At 44.9% G+C, this 19,642-nt stretch overlaps 1 protein-coding gene across 3 annotated transcripts; it reads left to right on the top strand.

The window, feature by feature from the left end:
* The first annotated feature begins 2,696 nt into the window (after window positions 1-2,696).
* LOC108156164 (GATA-binding factor A) lies at window positions 2,697-17,820 on the top strand. 3 transcript variants are annotated; one of them, XM_017287494.2, is made up of 4 exons: window positions 2,697-3,503; window positions 15,606-16,199; window positions 16,263-16,539; window positions 16,615-17,820. In XM_017287494.2, exons 2-4 carry the CDS (start codon window positions 15,696-15,698, stop codon window positions 17,328-17,330), a joined length of 1,497 nt encoding a protein of 498 aa, XP_017142983.1. In that variant the 5' UTR covers window positions 2,697-3,503; window positions 15,606-15,695; the 3' UTR covers window positions 17,331-17,820. The 3 variants fall into 3 exon arrangements, with proteins under 3 accessions (XP_017142983.1, XP_017142982.1, XP_017142981.1); XM_017287493.2 differs by lacking the exon at window positions 2,697-3,503 and adding an exon at window positions 11,691-12,276 and having other exon boundaries at window positions 15,606-16,190; XM_017287492.2 differs by lacking the exon at window positions 2,697-3,503 and adding an exon at window positions 11,692-12,276.
* The last annotated feature ends 1,822 nt before the right edge of the window (window positions 17,821-19,642 follow it).

Here is a 19,642-nt window from a genome sequence, read left to right as displayed (position 1 = left end):
CCTAACCAACCTCGGCGGCCTGCCACACCCCAAGGCGACGACGGGGCGCGATTCCAGTCTTGCCACCAAAAAACCAGACCCAGGGCCAGGCACGCACACGGCTTATGCCCAGCGCCGTTGTGGCAACTATCAGACGGGGCAATCAGGCAGGACGCCGTTGCAGGCTCTGACGTATGGGCTCTTGCAGCAGAAACTCGTTTTCGGGTGCCACACAATGCTGGTTCCCCATTTTTAAGGTGGAGTCAGTGTTGCGGCAGCAAGGCTTCGATTGGTCAAAGACTGAGAGAGAGATGGGAGACCCTCATGCCACATGGTGTCCTCCCCTCCCACGCCGCTAGAGTGCCTTCCCGTCTTTGGGATTTTCATTAAAGTTTCGCATAAATTTTGTTGCATGTTTGTGGCGTTTCGTGTCCGTCTGTCTGGGGGGGGGGGGGAGTCCAATGGTGGGGTATCGCACGGCTACACGCATTTCAGGTCCAATTCATTTGCAGCTAGATTTGTTGCCCCACCTCCCCTTCCCCTGGAAAGCAGGTAAAGGCAAACGCATTTCGTGTCCGTGTCTTTGGTTTTTGCTTTATGATTTTAGTGCTCGTATTTTTTGGCAGTTCCTATAAATAATTGTATATTATCGCCAGCCCGTTGCTCGTTTAATAAATTTAATTTGTGGTAATTGAACTTATGGCAGTGACTGTAGCCAGACACGGACACGCCACGCAATGAAATTCCGATTGAAATTGCTCATTTTTCAAGGCTGTCGCGTAATTAACAAAAGAATAAAAAAAGGGGAAGTCTCTGCAGAGACTGGAGATGGATGGTCGTATGTGTCATGCCCCATCCAGCAATCTCATTCTCGCCCATGAACTGATTCTGCATAATTTACGACTATTTGTGCGATGGAGTTCCAGAGAAGAGTGAGAAGAGAGCGCCATAGCCAAACTTATCTGCTCCCTGGCTCTCGAGTTACTCATGGGCTTACTTCCGGGTAAGTGTCTGCCTTAAGGATTGTTATATTTTTGTTAGTATTATTCATTAGCGATTTAGTTGGAAATTGTGGTATTCCAGGATGGAGACTTTTTCTGACTTTAGTAGAAGTTAAATATCTATAAATAAATATAGACCTATGTTCCTCCTAAGGCTACCATTTTGAGATCTAAAAGCCCAATGGAATGCTATTTTTGGTTCCACTCTTTCTTATCTCAAGAAGAAAGGAAATGCTGGAATTGTGTACTATTTCCTCTCTAAATCCATGATAATTATATGATAATAAAGTTGAACAAATTTAATCTGCACAATGTGAGAGGTATAAATATAAAGTTTTATAGAAATAAAGCACTTTAACAACCGATTTCCCTAATTGTACTTTTTAAAACTATAAAGCAAACTTCTAAAACTAAAATAGATTAATGATCTTTACTTTTTGATTACCAAGCAAATCTCGGAACGCTAAGAAAAGTCTCCACAATTTTACAGATAAAATTTTTGAAGGATTACAAAACTTCTGGATGTGCTCTTTAATATGAATTTATGTATCAAAGCACAGCACAGACAGATAGACAGACAGACAGATACCCTTATCTTCATTGAGACAAATGAATGGCATAACTAATTTGTAAATTGAAAGGAAATTGCTGATTCTCCCCACCTGCCAAGCGAATGAAAAAACGCTTAATGAAGACATTTATCTGATAAATAAATCACGGGTAGGCGTTAAATTTATAAATTGCAAGCACAGGTACTACTACTAGTGCAAGACAAAATATAATTTATTTCCCTCAATTGTCAAGTCGGGGAAGAGTTATGACACGAGCGGAAAAAAGCCAATTAAAATGCACATAAAATGGCAGCATAAAAACTTTGGGCAATGGTTTATTGCTTTAACATTTTGGGGTTTCGTTTTTGGGATACCCTTCAAGAGAGAGGTATGTGGACTCTGATGTTGTAGATGTTGGAAATTCGTCCAAATTATATATGATGTAGATAAGCATCGACAGAAGAGTTCCTTATATTTAATTTTTTCTGAAGAAAACTTTCAAATCTGATCAGCTTATCATACTCCTTAAGGTATTTGTGCGTAAAACTAAGTTCTTTCATAAGATATTTCAACCAATTTCTAGAAGCTATAATGACATATATCTTTTCATGGCAAAACACCAATTGAATGCTATATATTTTCGCAGGGTATCTGGGTATTCGTTGAGCGTTTTGACCCTATCTTTCTTGTCATTATTGCTTTATTTATTATCGAATATTATATGCTTTTAAATGGCGCGCGGAAAGACATTGCGCATACGCCATGAGAGCCGCACAAAAGCCATAAAGTGGGCTGTCCCCCAAGAGGCGCTTGCTCTCTCTCTCTCTCTCTCTCTCTCTTACTAACACACTCACACACACGCACACTTATAGTAGGAATATCTAAACAGCAAATCAAGCAAACTTGAATATGGCCACATTACCCGATTACGAATGTGGGAGAGCGACAGAGTCAGCTGGCGTGAAAGCGAGACGGGGAGCCGCGGGCAACACCCACTTTCATAGTGCGATAGGGAGCTCGCTCTCTCTCGTTCTGTGTGTCTGTGTGTGTGCTTGCGTAAAAACCCGTTTGTTTGAACACACAGCGGAAAGGAGAGCGGAGCGCCACAAGCATTGAACAGCAGCAAAACAAACGCCAGCCTGCCTGCCAGCAGTCGCTCTCTCAGTGCAGGTCCAACCGGAAGCCCAAAAAACGAAACGCTCGCTCGCTCCCTCGCTCACTCCATCTTTGTTGTGTATGCTCCCTATGTGTGTGTGTGTGTGTGTGTTTGGTGTATCTGTGTTCCAATCAGAATACACACAACAACAAGGAGTGAGTCCGTGTCGGCATCGGATATTCCTTTGCCTTCAGTTGGATTCGGATCGGTTTATGCGCGAAACGCGAAACGCAGCAGCGAATGGAAAAAGCTGAAACGTGAATTTGCCGTCGCCAAAAGGCAAGCCAATCCGTACCAAAAGTATCTCTGATCCACAAAAAACTGGTAACTGGTAAACTAACTATTTTAATAGCCGCCTTGTGATTAATTAGCAACCGAAAAAAAACCAACACGCGTCGCGTGATTCCTTCAGTGAGCAAAACTCGAATAAATTCCATTGGCTATCGGCTGTAAGCCTTTGTCTGTCGCGTGTGAGTGTGTGTTTTGTGTATCTATGTTTCATTTTTTGCCAACATTATGCAAATGTATCTGAATTTGTGAATTGCGTGTGATTTGTGGCATCCAGCAGACTGGCATTTAGCCCATTCAAAATCAAATCAAACCACAAAGAGCACAAAACGTTTGGCTTTACAGGCAGTTTACACAGCACAGGCAAACAGGCCATTAAGTCCCCCCCAAACTGCCAATTGGCATACGAATCTTCATTTGCATACATCAAACAACACATCAGACAACGGACACAAAAGCAATTGGTCGAGGCAGAGCGACGACACTCTGGGAGGCAGGCAAAGGGAATCCGAATCAGCCCACAGTCAAGTAAGTTGAAATCTGTATTAAAAAGTATTTATCTGTGTTTTTATTTCGACGCGGATTTTATTAGGTTTAATGATACAAAATGGGGGTTTGAATGGTTCATAATGATGGATGTACAACCCTCTTATTTCGTTTATTTATGAACCAGAAGAAATATGTATCTTTACCTACATAAATTTTCATAGAAACCCACTACTTGCTATCAGAACTAGAGACGAGACTCCATTGACTTGCATCGGCATGGATCTTTCATAAGGTGAAATATAGAACCATTCAATGGTCTGTTAGCCCTGAATTTATCAGTTCATTATGCTATTAATACTAAAAAATGCAAATAAATAGGGATATGTTATTCTGCAATCAAGATATCGTTATCCTCATGAAAAATCTCATCTTAACTCTCACAATCTTTTTTAGAGATAGACGTGGAAACGTGTGGTTCCACCTATAAAATTAGTAGAAGAACGTGTATATTTGACTCAAAAGGGGACTATATATGATTCAATTTTATTCTAGTAGTTACCCCTTGAAATATCCTCCTACCACTCCCTCCATTTCGGAACTGGTTCCCCAACTCTAGTTACAATCATTAGAAACACTCATTAGATGCCATTCAATAATCGCAAACAATCACAATTTAGGATTTAGACACTAACAATATGTTTCCTGGTATCAATTAGCTAATCCCGCGATCAGTCAGAACACAATCTTTATGGATCAACAATGAAATTAGCATGGGACTAATGTTGGGCATGTAAACGCTAGATTGAGATAGATAGATACAGATACAGATCTAGCACAGAGGGAGCGGGAACCCGTTTGAAATGTGATATCGGGGGCACACCATGATTAGATTAGATCGCAGTTCTTTTGTGGCACAACATGCAGTGGCAAGTGGCAAGTGGCAGCACGAAACACACGGAGCACAACAGAAGCCGTGCACACAGAGAGGTTGAAGGGGCCCATAAATTTTGGCAACTAAATCATTCTCGATTATGCCATTAGGCGGTGGGGCGGTGGGGCAGCGGTACAGCGATCTTTTATGGCTTTGTATTATTGTTGTATTGTTGCCATAAAGTAATTGAATTGTAATTTATGCGTCCCCGGGGCTTGTATTCCAGGCATAAAATGCCATAAAATATTGCAAGAAAAATCCATAAATTTCTGAGCAACTTTTGAGCTGTCAGAGACTGGGGATGGAGGGGTCATTGCGGAGGGGCAGATACAAATCCATCTATATATATATATATGTATGGTTTGATATGAACCTGGCAGTCCATTGGCAGTTGACATGAGCGCAGTTTTGTTTTTGTGTCAAAAATCTTTCAGCCATTGGAGTAATTGATGAGAACAACCGCCAGCAGCCAACAGCCAGCAGCTGAAAAGCAGCGGAAAACATTGGGAAAACAGGAATGGAATGCTTTCATGCTTTTATCAACAGTCAACACTCCGCACTCGACAAACACTCCACACAGTAGTTGGCATAATTATTCGCACAATTGCATTGTAGATACATAAATTGCGGAACCCCTGATCCCGATCCCGATCTCGATCTCGATGCCGATCTGCGCGCGTTCAACCCTCAACAAAAGACTCGAGAACCGCAGCAAAGACACCAAACACAAGTCATTAAAATTAGCATTAACATTACTATATGTAATGCCATGCGTTTGACTATTCATTAGGGTCTGTGCACCGCTCTGGACATGGTTCTAGCTCTCCAGACTCTTTGCCCATGCACATAAATTAGAGGCAAGGTGTAACCAGGCTGACACGCCGAGTGAGAGCTTCAACAAATGGAGACTAGAAGACTTTTCCTTCATTGGTTTGTTAGTGGAATTAGTGGAAGACATACTACAAGACATATTTCTGTCCTTGACTACTTCTGAGCACCCCTTTCTATCAGTTTATCAATCGCTTAGCCTTGACAAACTCTATTATCCTCGTCCAACCCTTTGTTACACTTTCACTCCTAGACTCGGGCGTTTATCCTGGCCATATTCCTTTCGAGCAATTAACTGCTGGCGCCACCACTAACAGGACAACAACTGGGCTCAATGGATGGCCCAGACAGGCCCCTACCCAGTGTGGTAGGAGAATAACCTCCCATGGAGCCTCGGAACAGAGGCTACAATGACACAACATGACATGAGAGTCTCGAGTGCTGTAAATATTGCAAAAAGTGTCATAAAATCATTAGCTGGAAAAGTGTATAGACGCGTCCCTAGGGCCCGTAAAAGAAGGCCAAACGGAGAGGTCCTGGCCGTGACACAAAGGCGCTGCGTGTGACCAGTGGCACAGGTTGCAGGTTACATGATACCTATATTTCCACAACTACTATGTGTATAGGGTATATATAGGAGTACCTTCTCTGTATTACGGATTTGTGTGCGTGCCCAAGCGCCTTTTAATTTATGACACATTTTATGAGACCCGCAAAGCCATAAAACTGAAAATTGGCTTCGAACATCAGCCAGAAGGCCAGAACAAAACTAGTTAAATGCTTCTTGGCTTTTGGGCCAAGAGAGCAGGTTTTTGGGACAATTGCATCATAAATCTCAACCAAAATCGTTTAGCAGAGGGCAGAGTAAAGGTCACTCCGGCAGGTCACTGCCGTTGTCAGGGCATCAAGAAATTAATTTAGAGCAAGAAAGGCAAGGCTTTTCTTTTAATAAAGTCCAGAAATAGAGCCCTTAGGATAACTTTTGTGTGGATAAACGAGTGGGAGCGTTGAGAGCTGCGGCAAGGGCCAAGGCTCTGCTTTTTTTTTCGAACTAACGAAGAGTGGAGCAGAGGAGACCACTGACAGCTGATTTAAGAAAGTCAGAAACAAACTTAATATACCCTTCGAGCTTGTCATATTCCCAAATGTTGAACCTTCTTTTCCCTCCCCGCCATAGCCTGGCAACTCTGCTGCGGCAACCCCCCCAGACACACTTGACTGAAAATAGAAACAAGCAACAAAAACCCAAGCTAATTATGCAATTTTAACACTCGCTTTCGAGGCTGGCTATAACCCACACACAAAACTGCACTAGAACCCAATACGAACCCGTAGCCAAGTCAAGTCCAAGCCATATTCATTCAGGTAGTAGCTCTCTGAAAATGCAACGCACGCAAGTGGAAAGGAAAGTGTCGCCGAGGGCAGAAGCAGAACGAAGCACTAACTGAAAATGATATATGTGCATATGCACTTTAAGCAGGTCAACGGGGGCCAGAAACAGAAACAGAAACATGGCCCAATAGGAAGTACCAGGACAGGGCAGGACAGGGCCCGAAGCAAAGAGCGACCCATTGACCCAAGGCTGGAAGTCCTGCCGTGCGTTGCGAGACGGGTTCTAATTGCATGTCAGAGGTCCAACAGACAGGAGGTTACAGAGGTTACAGAGGTACTGGGTCCAGTTCTCGGTAGCACAGGACATGGCGTCAGGAGTCTGAGTGGCTTGCTGCGAGGGTTATAGCTGCTTTGGGAATGAGGCAATACTCGTACTTTAGATTTCTAGATTTTGTTGCCTCAGAATTCAGGAACCAAAAAGAACAGTTCATAAGCTATCGAAGATAGTTCTTTGTTTCCCCAATAAAATATATGTATATAGCATTAACTCTCATTCCCCATTATATTTATCTTCTTTGTTCCCTTGGAATACGATCTACATCAATCTCGAACTGCAATCCCTATCCGCTATATTGTTTACCCATTGCGCTGATAAAATTCCTGTCAGCAACCGCGATTGCATATAATTGTTGCCCTGAATACAGAGAGAGAGAGAGAAAGACAGAGATATGTGTAAAGTCCGGCTCGATAAGCTTGCCTTATTCATGGCGATATCGGAATCAGAGCTCCGTGGCATGTGGAACCTTCGCGGAGGAGGCGTAATCTCTGGACTTATCGCCGGGGCTTAGAGGAAGCTGGGGTCCCGTCCACCATCCAGCATTCGCCCCCAGCGATAAATCTTCGACTATAATTTCTGTTTTGATGTCTGATTCGACTGCTTTTGATATGTGATTCCGGGTGCAGCTCCGAACTTTATCTCATTGTTTCTCAGGCTTAAAGTCCCGCCGGCGGCGCCAGGGAATCGTAAAAGAAACTTTCGAAATCTCCCATATCGCCCCGTATCCCCCCTGGCTAATTAATTAATTAAAGACTAGGAAAAATTAGGCGACATCTTTTCACAGTCTTCACGAACGAATCTTGATTTTCCACAGCAATTAATTCTGTCTCTCTCTCGCTGTCTCTCTGATCTCACAAATGTAAATGTCACTGGAAGAGTGGGGCGGCGGCGGAGGACAGAAGAGAAGAGAAGACATAAGCCGCACCGACGCCAAGACACTTAAAAGCTTTGGGGCAGGGACAGATCGGGGCAGCACATTCCCTTGCCCCCGAGCCAGCCATGGAATTTGTCTGCCCGCGTGCCGAAAACTTGTCACCGTCAGAGAGAGGGAAGGAGACAGACACACCATGCACAGAGAATGCAAGAAAGAGACCCTGCCCCCTCTGTCGAATCGGCGGAGATCAAACACAGGTCTCCGTGGCTTAATTTAGACGCCATCTATGCCACAAAGGACACACAGCCACAGCCGAATCGAGTTCGTTGCTTAAGTCTTTCGTTTGTTCACACGCCCCAATGGGCACAGAGTGCCCATGTGTCTGCCCCCAAAGCCAGCATAAAAACGGCACAGATAAACAAACCGCCTATCGGTTTAGTAATTAATTATAAAAAAAAATAACATTATCGCTATCAGCGTAGCAACAACAATGGGAGCACAACTATTGCAATAAGTCACCATTTCCGCCATCAGCAAAGTCTTTGCCCCTGCCAAAGGCAGTCTCTGATAAGCGGAGCGCCTCTATCCAAAACGATGTTTATAGACTGACACTGTTCTGTGTTCCACCGACCCGACAGTGTGTTTTCCACTCAAAAATCAGCGATTGGAACAATCATCGAAACGGGGCCTGAAGGGTAGTTCGGCTTATCTGCTGTTGTTGGCATTATTCAAATGCTGCAGAGTTCTGTTCCTCGTTCTGTTGTCGAGGAATTTGTAAGTAGCCTTCCGTCGCACTTCAGTTTGCTTTTTGTCAAGTGGCTTTTGGGGAAAGGAAAGGAAAGGCTGTGGCACGGCAGGGGCACCAGTAAGCGTATTGTCGCATGAGTAATTGCTGTGGGGAAGAACCCACTAATGGCAATGCGATAAGACATGTAGATCGTTACAGAAAAAACAACGAAAACAATTTGTGAAGATATAGTGTTATTCCCATAGGAACTTTAAGGCCACTTCAGCGATATTCGTATTGAAGCTCGAAGAAGGGAAAGCCACCTTTGATGTTTATGGATATAGGGCATTATTTAGAGAGGGTTACCGAATGCTTTCAACACTACTGTCTGCCATTATTTGCAGTTCAACTTTGAAAATATTAAAAACACTCCCTTGTTTCAAATCCCAATATAACTAGACGGAAACACAAAGAACCATCCTCTCGAAAAAACTTGTAAGAACTTTGTTCTCCCTTTTTCCATCCCAAAACCAATTGTTCGAAATGTCATCGAAGAACCCAACCCAACCCATCTATCCTCTGCTCCGACTAGATGCATTTGCGACATTAAAGATGAACCAAAGTCCATAATTACAAGCCTCAAACGGCCTAAAACACTCAACCCTCAAGAGAGTGAGAGTCGATTCGAGAGACGAGGGACCATGTATGTCTTCGTCTGGCAGAGACGACAGCTGAAAGATTCTCATAATTACGCATAAAGAAAGAAATAAACATACAAATTTGAATAAAAACGATATAACCGCAGAGATCCAACCACCAGAAGGTGAACCAGAGACTGAGGTTGGACCGCGGCTGGAAATGGGGATGGGGGCTGCCTGGCGCACTTCGGCATTAAGAATCGAACCACAAATCCACTTAAAATCACTACAAAAACCAATAAAGATTGCTTTCATCTTTGCCGAGAGCGAGAGCGAGATATCGAAAAAGAGAGGAAGATAGAGAGAGAGGCCAGAGCCCGATGACGATCAATGGAAATTGTGATCATCGAGATGCAATGCATCCGAGTAAGACTTCAACGGGCTTAGGGGCCTAGAGAAGGAAAGCCAGGAGACGGGGACGGAGGGGACACTCTTTCGAGTGGATGGCAGCGGTGACGCCACTTTGAAAATTCGGGCGACATTTCTCCATTGAGAGGGGTTCGTATTTTTGGGCAGCAAAGGATTAGAGTGGAGCCAGAGCAATTATCATTTGTCTGCTCGTTATCAGTGGCTCAATATGTGCATGAGAACTGCTCTCACTCTGGCACTCTGGCACTCCCTCTCACTCTCTTGAAGAGATGACATTTCCCTGGCATGGCAGTTTTTCCATTTTTCCTGGAAAGCGCGTGCCAGTGCCAGTGCAAGTTCTTTGCGGTTCCATTCCATTCCATTTTATTCGGCGATAAGCTCCATAAAACTTTATCTCCCACCTTCGAAGCGGTTTCGGGGCTTCGGCCCAGAGCAGAGCAGAGCGCAGATCGTGTGGATGATCACATTAACGGTCTGGCGCATGATATATAAAGCTGTTCACAAATTAAGGTCCATTAGCGCAGCAGGATGTGTCAGCGCGGATTGAAATATGCGCATGTCTGCCCCCGAACGAACCCCGAACCCCGAACCCCGATCTGTCCCTGGCTCTCCAATCCGATCCGTACCATACCTCTGACGCGCCTTGCGGTTTCTGTTTTGACATCTTTTGTACCTCACCTCTGGCTCTGGCTCTGGATTTCTGACTTTCTGACTGACTTTCCTGCCTTTGTTCTTCTCGTTTTTTTCCCACTTTTGCTTTGCATTTTAATGGAGCGAATTTGTCGTCCTCTTCTTAAGAGAGAACCTTTTTTTTGTTTTGGTTGATTGGCCGAAACTAAGGCAAATTGCTTGATTAATGATGCCTCTTGGCTGGGGACTGTTTTTGGCCGGGGCGTGATTTGTGGTCGAGCTGTGGACTACCCGAAATAGATCTATTCTGGAGTTGAGAGGTTCGTTTAGGTAAGAAGTTTCTGGAGATAGATCTTAAAGTAAAAAATTGATTATAGAGTTGTATGTGCTATGAGTAGTAGGAGGTGCATTCAGGCCAGAGAAGAGACTTGAAGCCCCTTTCTAATACGAATCTCCTATAGATCTTCAGTTCCAATATTCATACACTTCCTCTATTCTAGATTTGAATCGTTTGTATGTTTTCTACAGTTTTCAATATGCTCATATCTTAGAAGTAACTCTTCAAAGAAGGCCCCTACATTAGTTGGCTGTAGAAGGGATAAGTATATCTATGCCTTATAGCTAATATTCTTTCTTAAGTGACACAAAATTAACATTAATAGGGTTTATATCTTACATCATTTACCCCAATTACCTGTGAAGGACATTTTTCTCCAAGAATACTGAACCCCATTGCCACTATTTCCACTGAATTATGTGTCATGCCCTTTCCTAGTTGCAGTTTGAGTCATCTTGGATTAATCGCCTTCCATTAAGAGCTATATAAACACACAAACACATTCAATATACCACTACTCTTTCCACCAAGCAATCAATTAATTGTGATCCTGCGATCCTTTTCCTTTCCTGGAGACATACACGCCCATCGATTTAATGAGCTGCTGACAATGGGCCGGTCCCGGTGATACCCACAATCTCGCTTCGGCTTCCACTGCTCCTTGGGTTTCAGTTTCTGTCGAGGATCTAGAATCGGGAATCGTGAATCGGGAAAAGCGGATTAGAGGGCTTAGGCCAGTGTGGAGAGTGCCTACCGTTCGTCGGGGCTCTCAAGTGCGGACGGGACCTGTACTCAAGTGCTCAAGTGCTCAAGAGAGGAAGAGGGTACATCATTTTTCAGAGTCTTACATGAAATTGACTAATTTTTCGGGTACTTGTGCTGCCGCTGCCGCTGCTGCTGCTACACCGTTGCACCTACAAATTTTTACCTGTCAGCAGTGCATGTCCCTCTCTTTCCCTCTCTATGTGGCTGTCTCTTTTCTGTGGTGGCTGTGTGTGAAGGCGACGCCTGCAAAGTGACACTCGAAGGGGAAGACCGAGGGACAGAGACAGAGACAGGGACAGAGGAGGGCGAGAGGGAGAGGGAGGCCCATTGATGAAATTGACTTTTTATGTTGTTGCCGTTGCCGTTGACTTCTTTTCCGATTTTGCGTGGCACACACAGTCGCTGTCGCTGTAGCAGTCTCTGCCGATGTCTCTGCCTCCGTCAGCGCTGACGTTGGGAACTGGATCTGGAAATTTGGGATTAAGTTTTTGTTTACTTTGTGTGGCGTTTTTTAGTTTGTTTGTCCGCCTCAAGGAAGTCGGTTCGCTGTCGCTGTGTGCTCTGCCGAACAATAAAACTCCCCCACAACAGAGACACAGAGAGAGGGAAAATCGGTTAAGTGCTCGTAAATGGATTAAAACCGAAATTTTATTACCTTATAAACCACATTAATCAAATGTCTTACAACAAGACCCCATAAAATGCCATGTAAATAATAAGCCACTCCGTTCCGCCGTGTAAATGTGCCGTAAAACATTTCTGAATTTTTTGCAATTAATTTGAATGCATTTGTGATACATTTATTTACATTTCCCATAACCCATCAACATCGAATAAACGTTGTATATCGTATACCATATCCGAATCGGCTTCAACCTCGAGAGTGGTGCGCGTGCATGCCGCATAAATCATTCTAAAACGAGACGCCGCGAAACGCGAATTATTCGGCCATAAATCATGGGCATCTTGCTGAGTGATGGCGATGTAAGTTATACCCCTCACATTCTTATCGATAAACTATGTTTTATCGATTAATTATGCTTGTAAATATACCGTTGAACATGTGATTTAAGTGGGGATTGCTAAAGGAGCTCCCCATAGGTGAGGAAGGTCAATAAATGTGATGGCAATTCTTCTATATTGGGAACCACTTAAAGTATCATTAACTAGATAATTTTCTTGCGTTTCTATTACAAAAGATCGACATGTATGAAGGATAATCGATGGACTGTTTGGTAAAAGAAAGATAAACCAGTAACGACTATCCATTTGATGGGATCATCATCATCGTTGACACTTTCATCCTCTTCATCTGTTCAAAGACCAACCAAGTAATTAGTTATCTCATTAGTACACGGTTGGAGTGGAGTCTCTTGCCATCTCTTGTTGGTTATAATTTAATAATCCAAATCATAGTGGTTTCCCGCCACAGGTTGTGGGCTTATTAGATGCCTCTTGACAGTCGGCGGCGGCGGCAAACTTGAATCGATGGCAACTACAGCTAACGCTTAAAGTAAAACAAAATCAAAGACTAAAACAAGCATCCGTTAGAGCCGGAGAAAGAGTGAGAGAAAGCAACGATCGTGGCCTAGAGATCGGTGAGTGAATTAAGTGGAGTGGAGAGACACTCGAGTGGAGTGCAGTCCAGTCTATGGGAAAACAGGATCCGCCACTTGACGGACAGAGCGCCATCCAGATCTGGGATGGCAAAAGCAGAGAAAAGAGAACAAGAAAAGAAAGACAGAACCAAACCACTCAAAGCGCCGCTCATCTTCAGGGCTCTCCTCCACTTGTACCCTCCCCCCACCTCCTGCATCCTACTCCCCGCCTTTGCTTTCTGCTTTGTTGTCCGAGATCCTCTCAAGTGGTTTTCTCTGTTTGTTTTTATTCCTTCATTTGCGGTGACAAATTATTAACGTTCTACTCATCGCCGTGTCCTCAGATCTCTGCCATCTCCTACTCCTACTCACGGCTGTTCCCTTGATCACTCTCGGCTCTCCTTCTTTTTTTTGTGAAATTGTTTTTTTATTGCTGTTTATTTTAACTCCTCGCCTTCGCTTGGGGATTTCTTTCGATCGGATCGGTCTTTCCTTTTGTTTTTGTGGATTTTTTTTGTTCGGCTTTGTGCCTTTTGCTGATCGCATTTTAATAAGCGCCCAAACCCAAGCGCCTTCTCAACCACTTCCAAGCGAGGATCGTCTCCATGATCTGCATGGATCTCCTGCTCTGCTCTCCACCTTTTCGTGCCTCCCTGCCACCAACTGCATCTTGTTGACAATTTTTAGTGTGGTCGCCGTCGCCGTCGCCGTTGCCGTCGCCGCCTTCTTTGATCTTCGCGCTCTCTTGTGCTCGGCGCTCTCTTTGATCGAGTGATCTTCTAAGGGGAGCGACATCATTATGCACGCGTGGTCAACTCTTTGATAGTTTGGAGGTTGTTCTTCTTCGATCTCTCTCCGATCTCCGATCTCCGCTCTCCTTCTTCCTCTCCCTCTGATGCTCTGCTGGAATTTGAGGAATTGCATTGGTATGGCATGTTATGGCTGCAATTGATCTTCAACCTTCTCTCACTCTCAATCTCTCTCTCTTCCGATTAACATGTTTGGACATGTGCGTGTTGGTTGGGGTCTTAAATATTATTGCTCATACGTCATCTTATACTCAATCAATCAGGCATTTAAGGAGCATTTTTAGGGCCGCTTTGGCAAGAATATTTAACTTCGATTTTATGGTAATTCTTGCGGCAAAAAAATCATATTTTATTTGCGGTTTTATTTATATTCTCACTTTCTCATTTGCGAATATTAAAACGTACTTTAAAACACGTATAAATTCGTTATAAATTAATAATTTACTTATGAATTTTTTGGATGCTGGTGTGCCATAACTCATTTGGAATTTATTTTATAGGTTTTCTAAAGATGTTTATTTGATATATGTAAATGTTTTATATAAGCTTTTCATTGATTTTGGAATTGTTTTAAAGATAGATGACTTTCATCTAAACTAATCTACCGACGGCATCTTTGATTCTTCGCAAAACATTTTTGAAGATATTTCTACAAATTAGGGGAATTTTAGTAGAATATATCATTTAGTAAATATAATATCATTCAATGAACCCTCTCTTTCCTGCCTGCCAACCCTTTAAAGGCCATCTGCTTGCAACAGAAATTTATTTGCGTCTTCCCCAGAGTCCGGGGGGCGCTTCATCGCCACAGCCATGGAGAAAAATTAAAAATTTCATACATCATCGCATTAAATTTGTGGGATAAGATAAAGACGTCAAATGGTGTTCCCCCTCTCTTATTTTTGTTGCTGTTCGATTTGTTTCGGCTGTAAAGGCAATTTGAAAAAATATTCCAAATATATCCGCATAAATAAAATATGCAATTGGCGCCTTAATTGAATCCGATGTGAGGCACAGATTTCGTTGATCGTTTCAGCTGTTGTTGGCTGTTGAACTTTTGTAAAGATACAAAAAAAAAAATCAATTTTTTGCGGGAAAAACCAGCGGACACTTGAAGACTTTTCTCATTCATTTGGTGCAAAAATGTTGAATAAACAATGAAAATGTTTCGCTGTGGAACCAAAAAGGAAAGAAGTGAAGATGCAAATTTAAATGTTGAATAAGTTTTTGAGTATGGCGAGGATTCAGCTATTCAGCTATCTTGAATATTAAAGAAAGATATTTTTAGAGTAATTTTTTTTTATAGAAACTCTTATTATTATCCTTTCCAATTTGCTTTCCATTTTTTCTTCTATCTCTTCTGCTTTTAATCGTATAACGAATCCTCGAAATACCCATATATATCCAATATAAGTGCAGGCTACCCGTAAATAACACTTTATGGCCATGGCTCTACAGCCCACACCACACCACCTTCTTTCTGCTGCCTCTCAGTTCCCCCAAAGCCCACGCATCAGATAAGTGCTGAGATACAGATGCACACACTCGCACACACACATAGCAATGCAAAGATACAGATACACAAGCAGAGAGCGATGCAGAGAGCGCCATTAAATGGAGTTGGCAGCCGAAAAGGGCGCAGTCTGTTGGAAAAAACGAGTTCTGATCACAGCTTGAGGCAGGGTTTTGTGGCAGGGGCAGTGGCAGGAGAGGGATGAAGAGCAGATGAAGAAGGAGACCAAAATGGCTGCCAGAGCCAAAGGGGGAGTTGCCCAAAGAGAGTGTCCAATGGCAGCAAAGAGAGAAAGATGGAAATGGGATTGGGATGGGAGCTGGGGAGATGCAGCTACCTTCACACCTTAAGATCCCAACTAATTTAGTATCTTCTCCCTCTGACTCTTTCCAGTCCACATCGGATCAGCAGTCGACACGCGACTATCCGCAGTTCAGCGGCGAGCATCAGAACGTACCGCCGCAGGTTGCGCCCAGCGTCAAGATGTACCACAGCAGTGCCGTGGCGGCCTACACGGATCTGGCCGGAAGTGCAGCCAGCGCTGGAGTAGGGGTGGGAGTCTCCGGCTACCACCACCAGCAGGCCGTCAATGCACCCGTCTACGTGCCCTCCAATCGCCAGTACAACCATGTGGCGGCCCATTTCGGGAGCGCGGCTGCAGCGCAGAATGCCTGGACCACGGACAGCTTCGGATCGGCGCATGCGCAACTGCCGGCACAGTTCTACACCCAGAATGCGGCCGTGATGATGGGCTCCTGGCGCAGTGCCTACGATCCGACGGGATTCCAGCGATCCTCGCCCTACGAGAGCGCCATGGACTTTCAGTTTGGCGAGGGACGCGAGTGCGTCAATTGTGGAGCGATCTCGACGCCGCTGTGGCGACGGGACGGCACGGGGCACTATCTGTGCAACGCCTGCGGGCTGTACCACAAAATGAACGGCATGAACCGACCCCTAATCAAGCCCAGCAAGCGCCTGGTGAGTGCAGTGAGTAGCCCGCCCCTGATCTTCTCCGGTTATGCGAGACTAAACGATCACCTTCCCTCACAGACGGCCACGCGGCGCCTGGGGCTCTGCTGCACCAACTGCGGCACCCGCACCACCACCCTCTGGCGGCGCAACAACGACGGGGAGCCCGTCTGCAATGCCTGCGGCCTCTACTACAAGCTGCATGGCGTCAACCGGCCGCTGGCCATGCGCAAGGATGGCATCCAGACGCGGAAGCGCAAGCCCAAGAAAACAGGCAGCGGTTCGGCGGGAGGCACAGGAGCGGGAGCTGGCGCGGGTGCGGTCCTGGAGTCCATTAAGGAGTGCAAGGAAGAGCACGGTAAGTGGTCCCTAAACCTGCGAATGTAGAGAAGTGATCCACTAAACAAACAACATTCATTTTGCATCCCTACAGATATCAAGCCTTCGCTTAGTCTGGAGCGTCACAGTCACAGCCTCAGCAAGCTGCACACGGATCTGAAGAGCAGCAGCAGCAGCGCCGGCCTCATGGGGCAACATCATGTCCAGCAGCAGCAGCAGCAACAGCAACAGCAACATCAGCAGGCCGCCCATCAGCAGCAACAGCAGGCGCATCAGCAGTGCTTCCCCCACTACGGACAGGCCGCGACGCAGGCGCAGCAGCAGGCGCAACATCAGCAGCACGGCCACGGGATGAGCACTCCGACGGCGCAGTCGCAGCTGAGTGCCAGGCAGATCCATGGAGCCACTGGCTCCCAGCTGTACACGCCCGGCAGCAGTGCGGCAGGGGCAGGATCTGGCGCCTCGGCATACACCTCGCACAGCGTCGAGACGCCATCGTTGAGCAATGGCACGCCCTCGCCCCACTACCAGCACCATCACCATTTGGGGAGCTCCCATGGCCACCATGTGGCAGCTGCGGCCCATCATCACCTGCATGCGGCTGCAGCGGCCGCCGCGTATGGCGTGAAGACGGAGGCGACAGCCACCAACTACGATTACGTGAACAACTGCTACTTTGGGGGCTCCTTCGGAGCGCTGGGCGGAGCAGCCTCGACCGCCGCCATGGCGGGGGGAGCGGCCAGCGAGTTGGCCGGATATCACCATCAGCACAATGTCATCCAGGCGGCCAAGCTGATGGCCACCTCCTAAGGGCCATCCCTTGTGGCTCTGTGATCTCCCATCCCCCACCACCCATCCGTGACCCCCTCTCCAGCAGCACCCGCACCAGAGAAAGTTCTCGTTGGAATCGCATTGAAAAGACTTTAGACGTTAGTCCTCCCATTCTTAGCCTAAGATTAGTTACCCCCATGTGGCCTGTAAATAACTACATTAATAGCAAGTCTTGTTGTACAAATCTGCATCTATATCAACGCTATAGAGCTATAATACGATTATGTGTGTGTACAGATATTATTGTGGTGTATTCGATTCGTTTTAGCTTCTTATTTTAATGATTATCGTATGGTTCCACTAGCTTAAATATCCCTAACTATTCCTATTCCTTGTGTTACCAGCACGGCCCACACTCCCCTCATAGACCCATAGACCATTTGGCAGTAGGCGTAATTACTAGAATAGTATTATTATTATGATTATCCATTTAACAATCTATTCGTAATAAAACTGTATTCAAAATGTGTCCCTTTTGGACTTGCCACTCAATGTTAAGTCGGATATTCAGGCTCTTTTTGCTCATTGACTTAATCGGATCCGGACAAGTCGTGACATGTCTGCGACAGGTAATTTCATCACAGTGGCGCTATGTGTCTAAATTAGGAACTACAAGAGCAACAAAATTTACTGAATACTTTTGAGGGAGTCCATGTAAAATAAATTTTACATTTAAAGTCAGTGATGCTGCTTCCACACAAAATATATTGGTATATATTTGGATATATCCCTTTGGATCTTTATCTGCAACAGGATTGCAATTGAAAATTCTAAAAACAAATCAGTCTTTAAAGTTTAAATTATCTTTTGGGAGAGTGGCTGCTACATGGACCTGTAGTACGTATGTAGATGAAGTCTCAATTGACACAATTCGATAATCTATAGAATTATCGACTTAAGGCAAATCAAACCGCAATTGAAACAAATGGCTAATCTAAGCCAAAATTTCTTGACCGACTAAAGACCCTTTCACAACGCATGTTGATGGATGGGTTATTCGGTCAATGTCAACTGGTGTCAGTAGCCAAAGAAACATTAAAATAGAGGGTAAACCGATAATACTCGATGCGTGAGTAACATAATAAATTAACAACTGAAATGGTGCGAGTAGAGCTATTGAACTTTTGCCAGGGAATGAACGTGACCAGGGCCGGATTGCGGTTATTTAGTTGAAAGTTGTGGCTTTGCAAAAAAATTAAGAGGGGAAAAAAGTCGGAAGGCTGCATAACGTTGAAGCCTAACCCTCTGCCATGAGGCTGGAGATACAACAACATCTGTGGGCTGGAATCGGGGAATGCGCCTGCCAGTGAAGTGTGAAAATAAACGCCAATAAAACGTGAATCAACACGAAAATAAACCGAATCAAAACTGGAAGGAAAATGAAGCGAATGAATACTGGATTAAACTCGTTCGTTTACCGATGCCAACGTGCGATTCCGGACAGTTTTGGGGGCCTGTACAGCAGTTCAGTTTCTGCCTGATTTAATTTTTGATGGGCTTGTCTTTCGTCGGGGAAACAACTACAATTTGAGGTAACGCAATCCACAGAGGCTGCGACTGTTGCCACATTTCCGCACGCGACTCTCTATGAAGAAAGAAATGTGGAGAAGCAGGGAGCCCAACATGCAACATTGAAACATCCACACGTTAAATGGAAAGGTGGTTATTAGTCACATAATCATTCAAGCTCAACTTTGCAAATTTATGTATTTTTTATGAACGATAAATGGCACTGCAATGCAGGTCGATTGGAAAACTTGATCGATTTTAAAAGAAAGAACTTCCCGTCTATCAATCCTGGGATCCTCTACTCTGTATCGTTATAGGACCCCTTGACCCCTCTCCCACACCACTAAAGCAGAAGTCACGCAACCAACTCTTGGGGGGAGAGCAACGGTAATTAAGGCGACTGCGTAACGAAAGCCAAAAAAAAACTTGCAACCAAGGTGCACGCGACAACCGCACCGCTGTGGCGACCACAGCCCGGCGGCCAGAGGCATTGGAGCACAAAAACTCAAAAGCCAAAGAAAATGAAATGAAAACCGGACAACACCCATGACAATGAAGCAAAAGGCAACATGCAGTGGCAACCAGCAGCAGCAGTAGCAGCGGCGGTCTGCGTAATACCAGAAGTAGTCAACAGGTGAACAACTCTTCCAAGGGGAGCTGGAGCTTGCCCCGAAGCAGGCCAGGGGGACGCTGTGGCGCAACGAAACGCAAAGGCAAACAAGTTGAAATGGAATCGGGTGGCGTTAAACGAAAGTAAAATTCAAAACAAAATAAAAATCCAA

This window comes from Drosophila miranda, chromosome 2 (assembly GCF_003369915.1).
Source record: "Drosophila miranda strain MSH22 chromosome 2, D.miranda_PacBio2.1, whole genome shotgun sequence".
Lineage (NCBI taxonomy): Eukaryota > Metazoa > Arthropoda > Insecta > Diptera > Drosophilidae > Drosophila > Drosophila miranda.
The sequence above is the reverse complement of the archived record's forward strand: the minus strand, read 5'-3'. Positions and strand labels throughout refer to the sequence as shown.

What these genes read in the sequence shown, in the direction of transcription:
- LOC108156164 (XM_017287492.2), top strand. Translation starts at nt 12,250, where the DNA reads ATGGGCATCTTGCTGAGTGATGGCGAT. An exon ending in TCTTGCTGAGTGATGGCGAT is followed by an intron (nt 12,277 to 15,605) that starts GTAAGTTATACC and finishes GACTCTTTCCAG; the next exon opens with TCCACATCGGATCAGCAGTC. An exon ending in GCAAGCGCCTGGTGAGTGCA is followed by an intron (nt 16,200 to 16,262) that starts GTGAGTAGCCCG and finishes CTTCCCTCACAG; the next exon opens with ACGGCCACGCGGCGCCTGGG.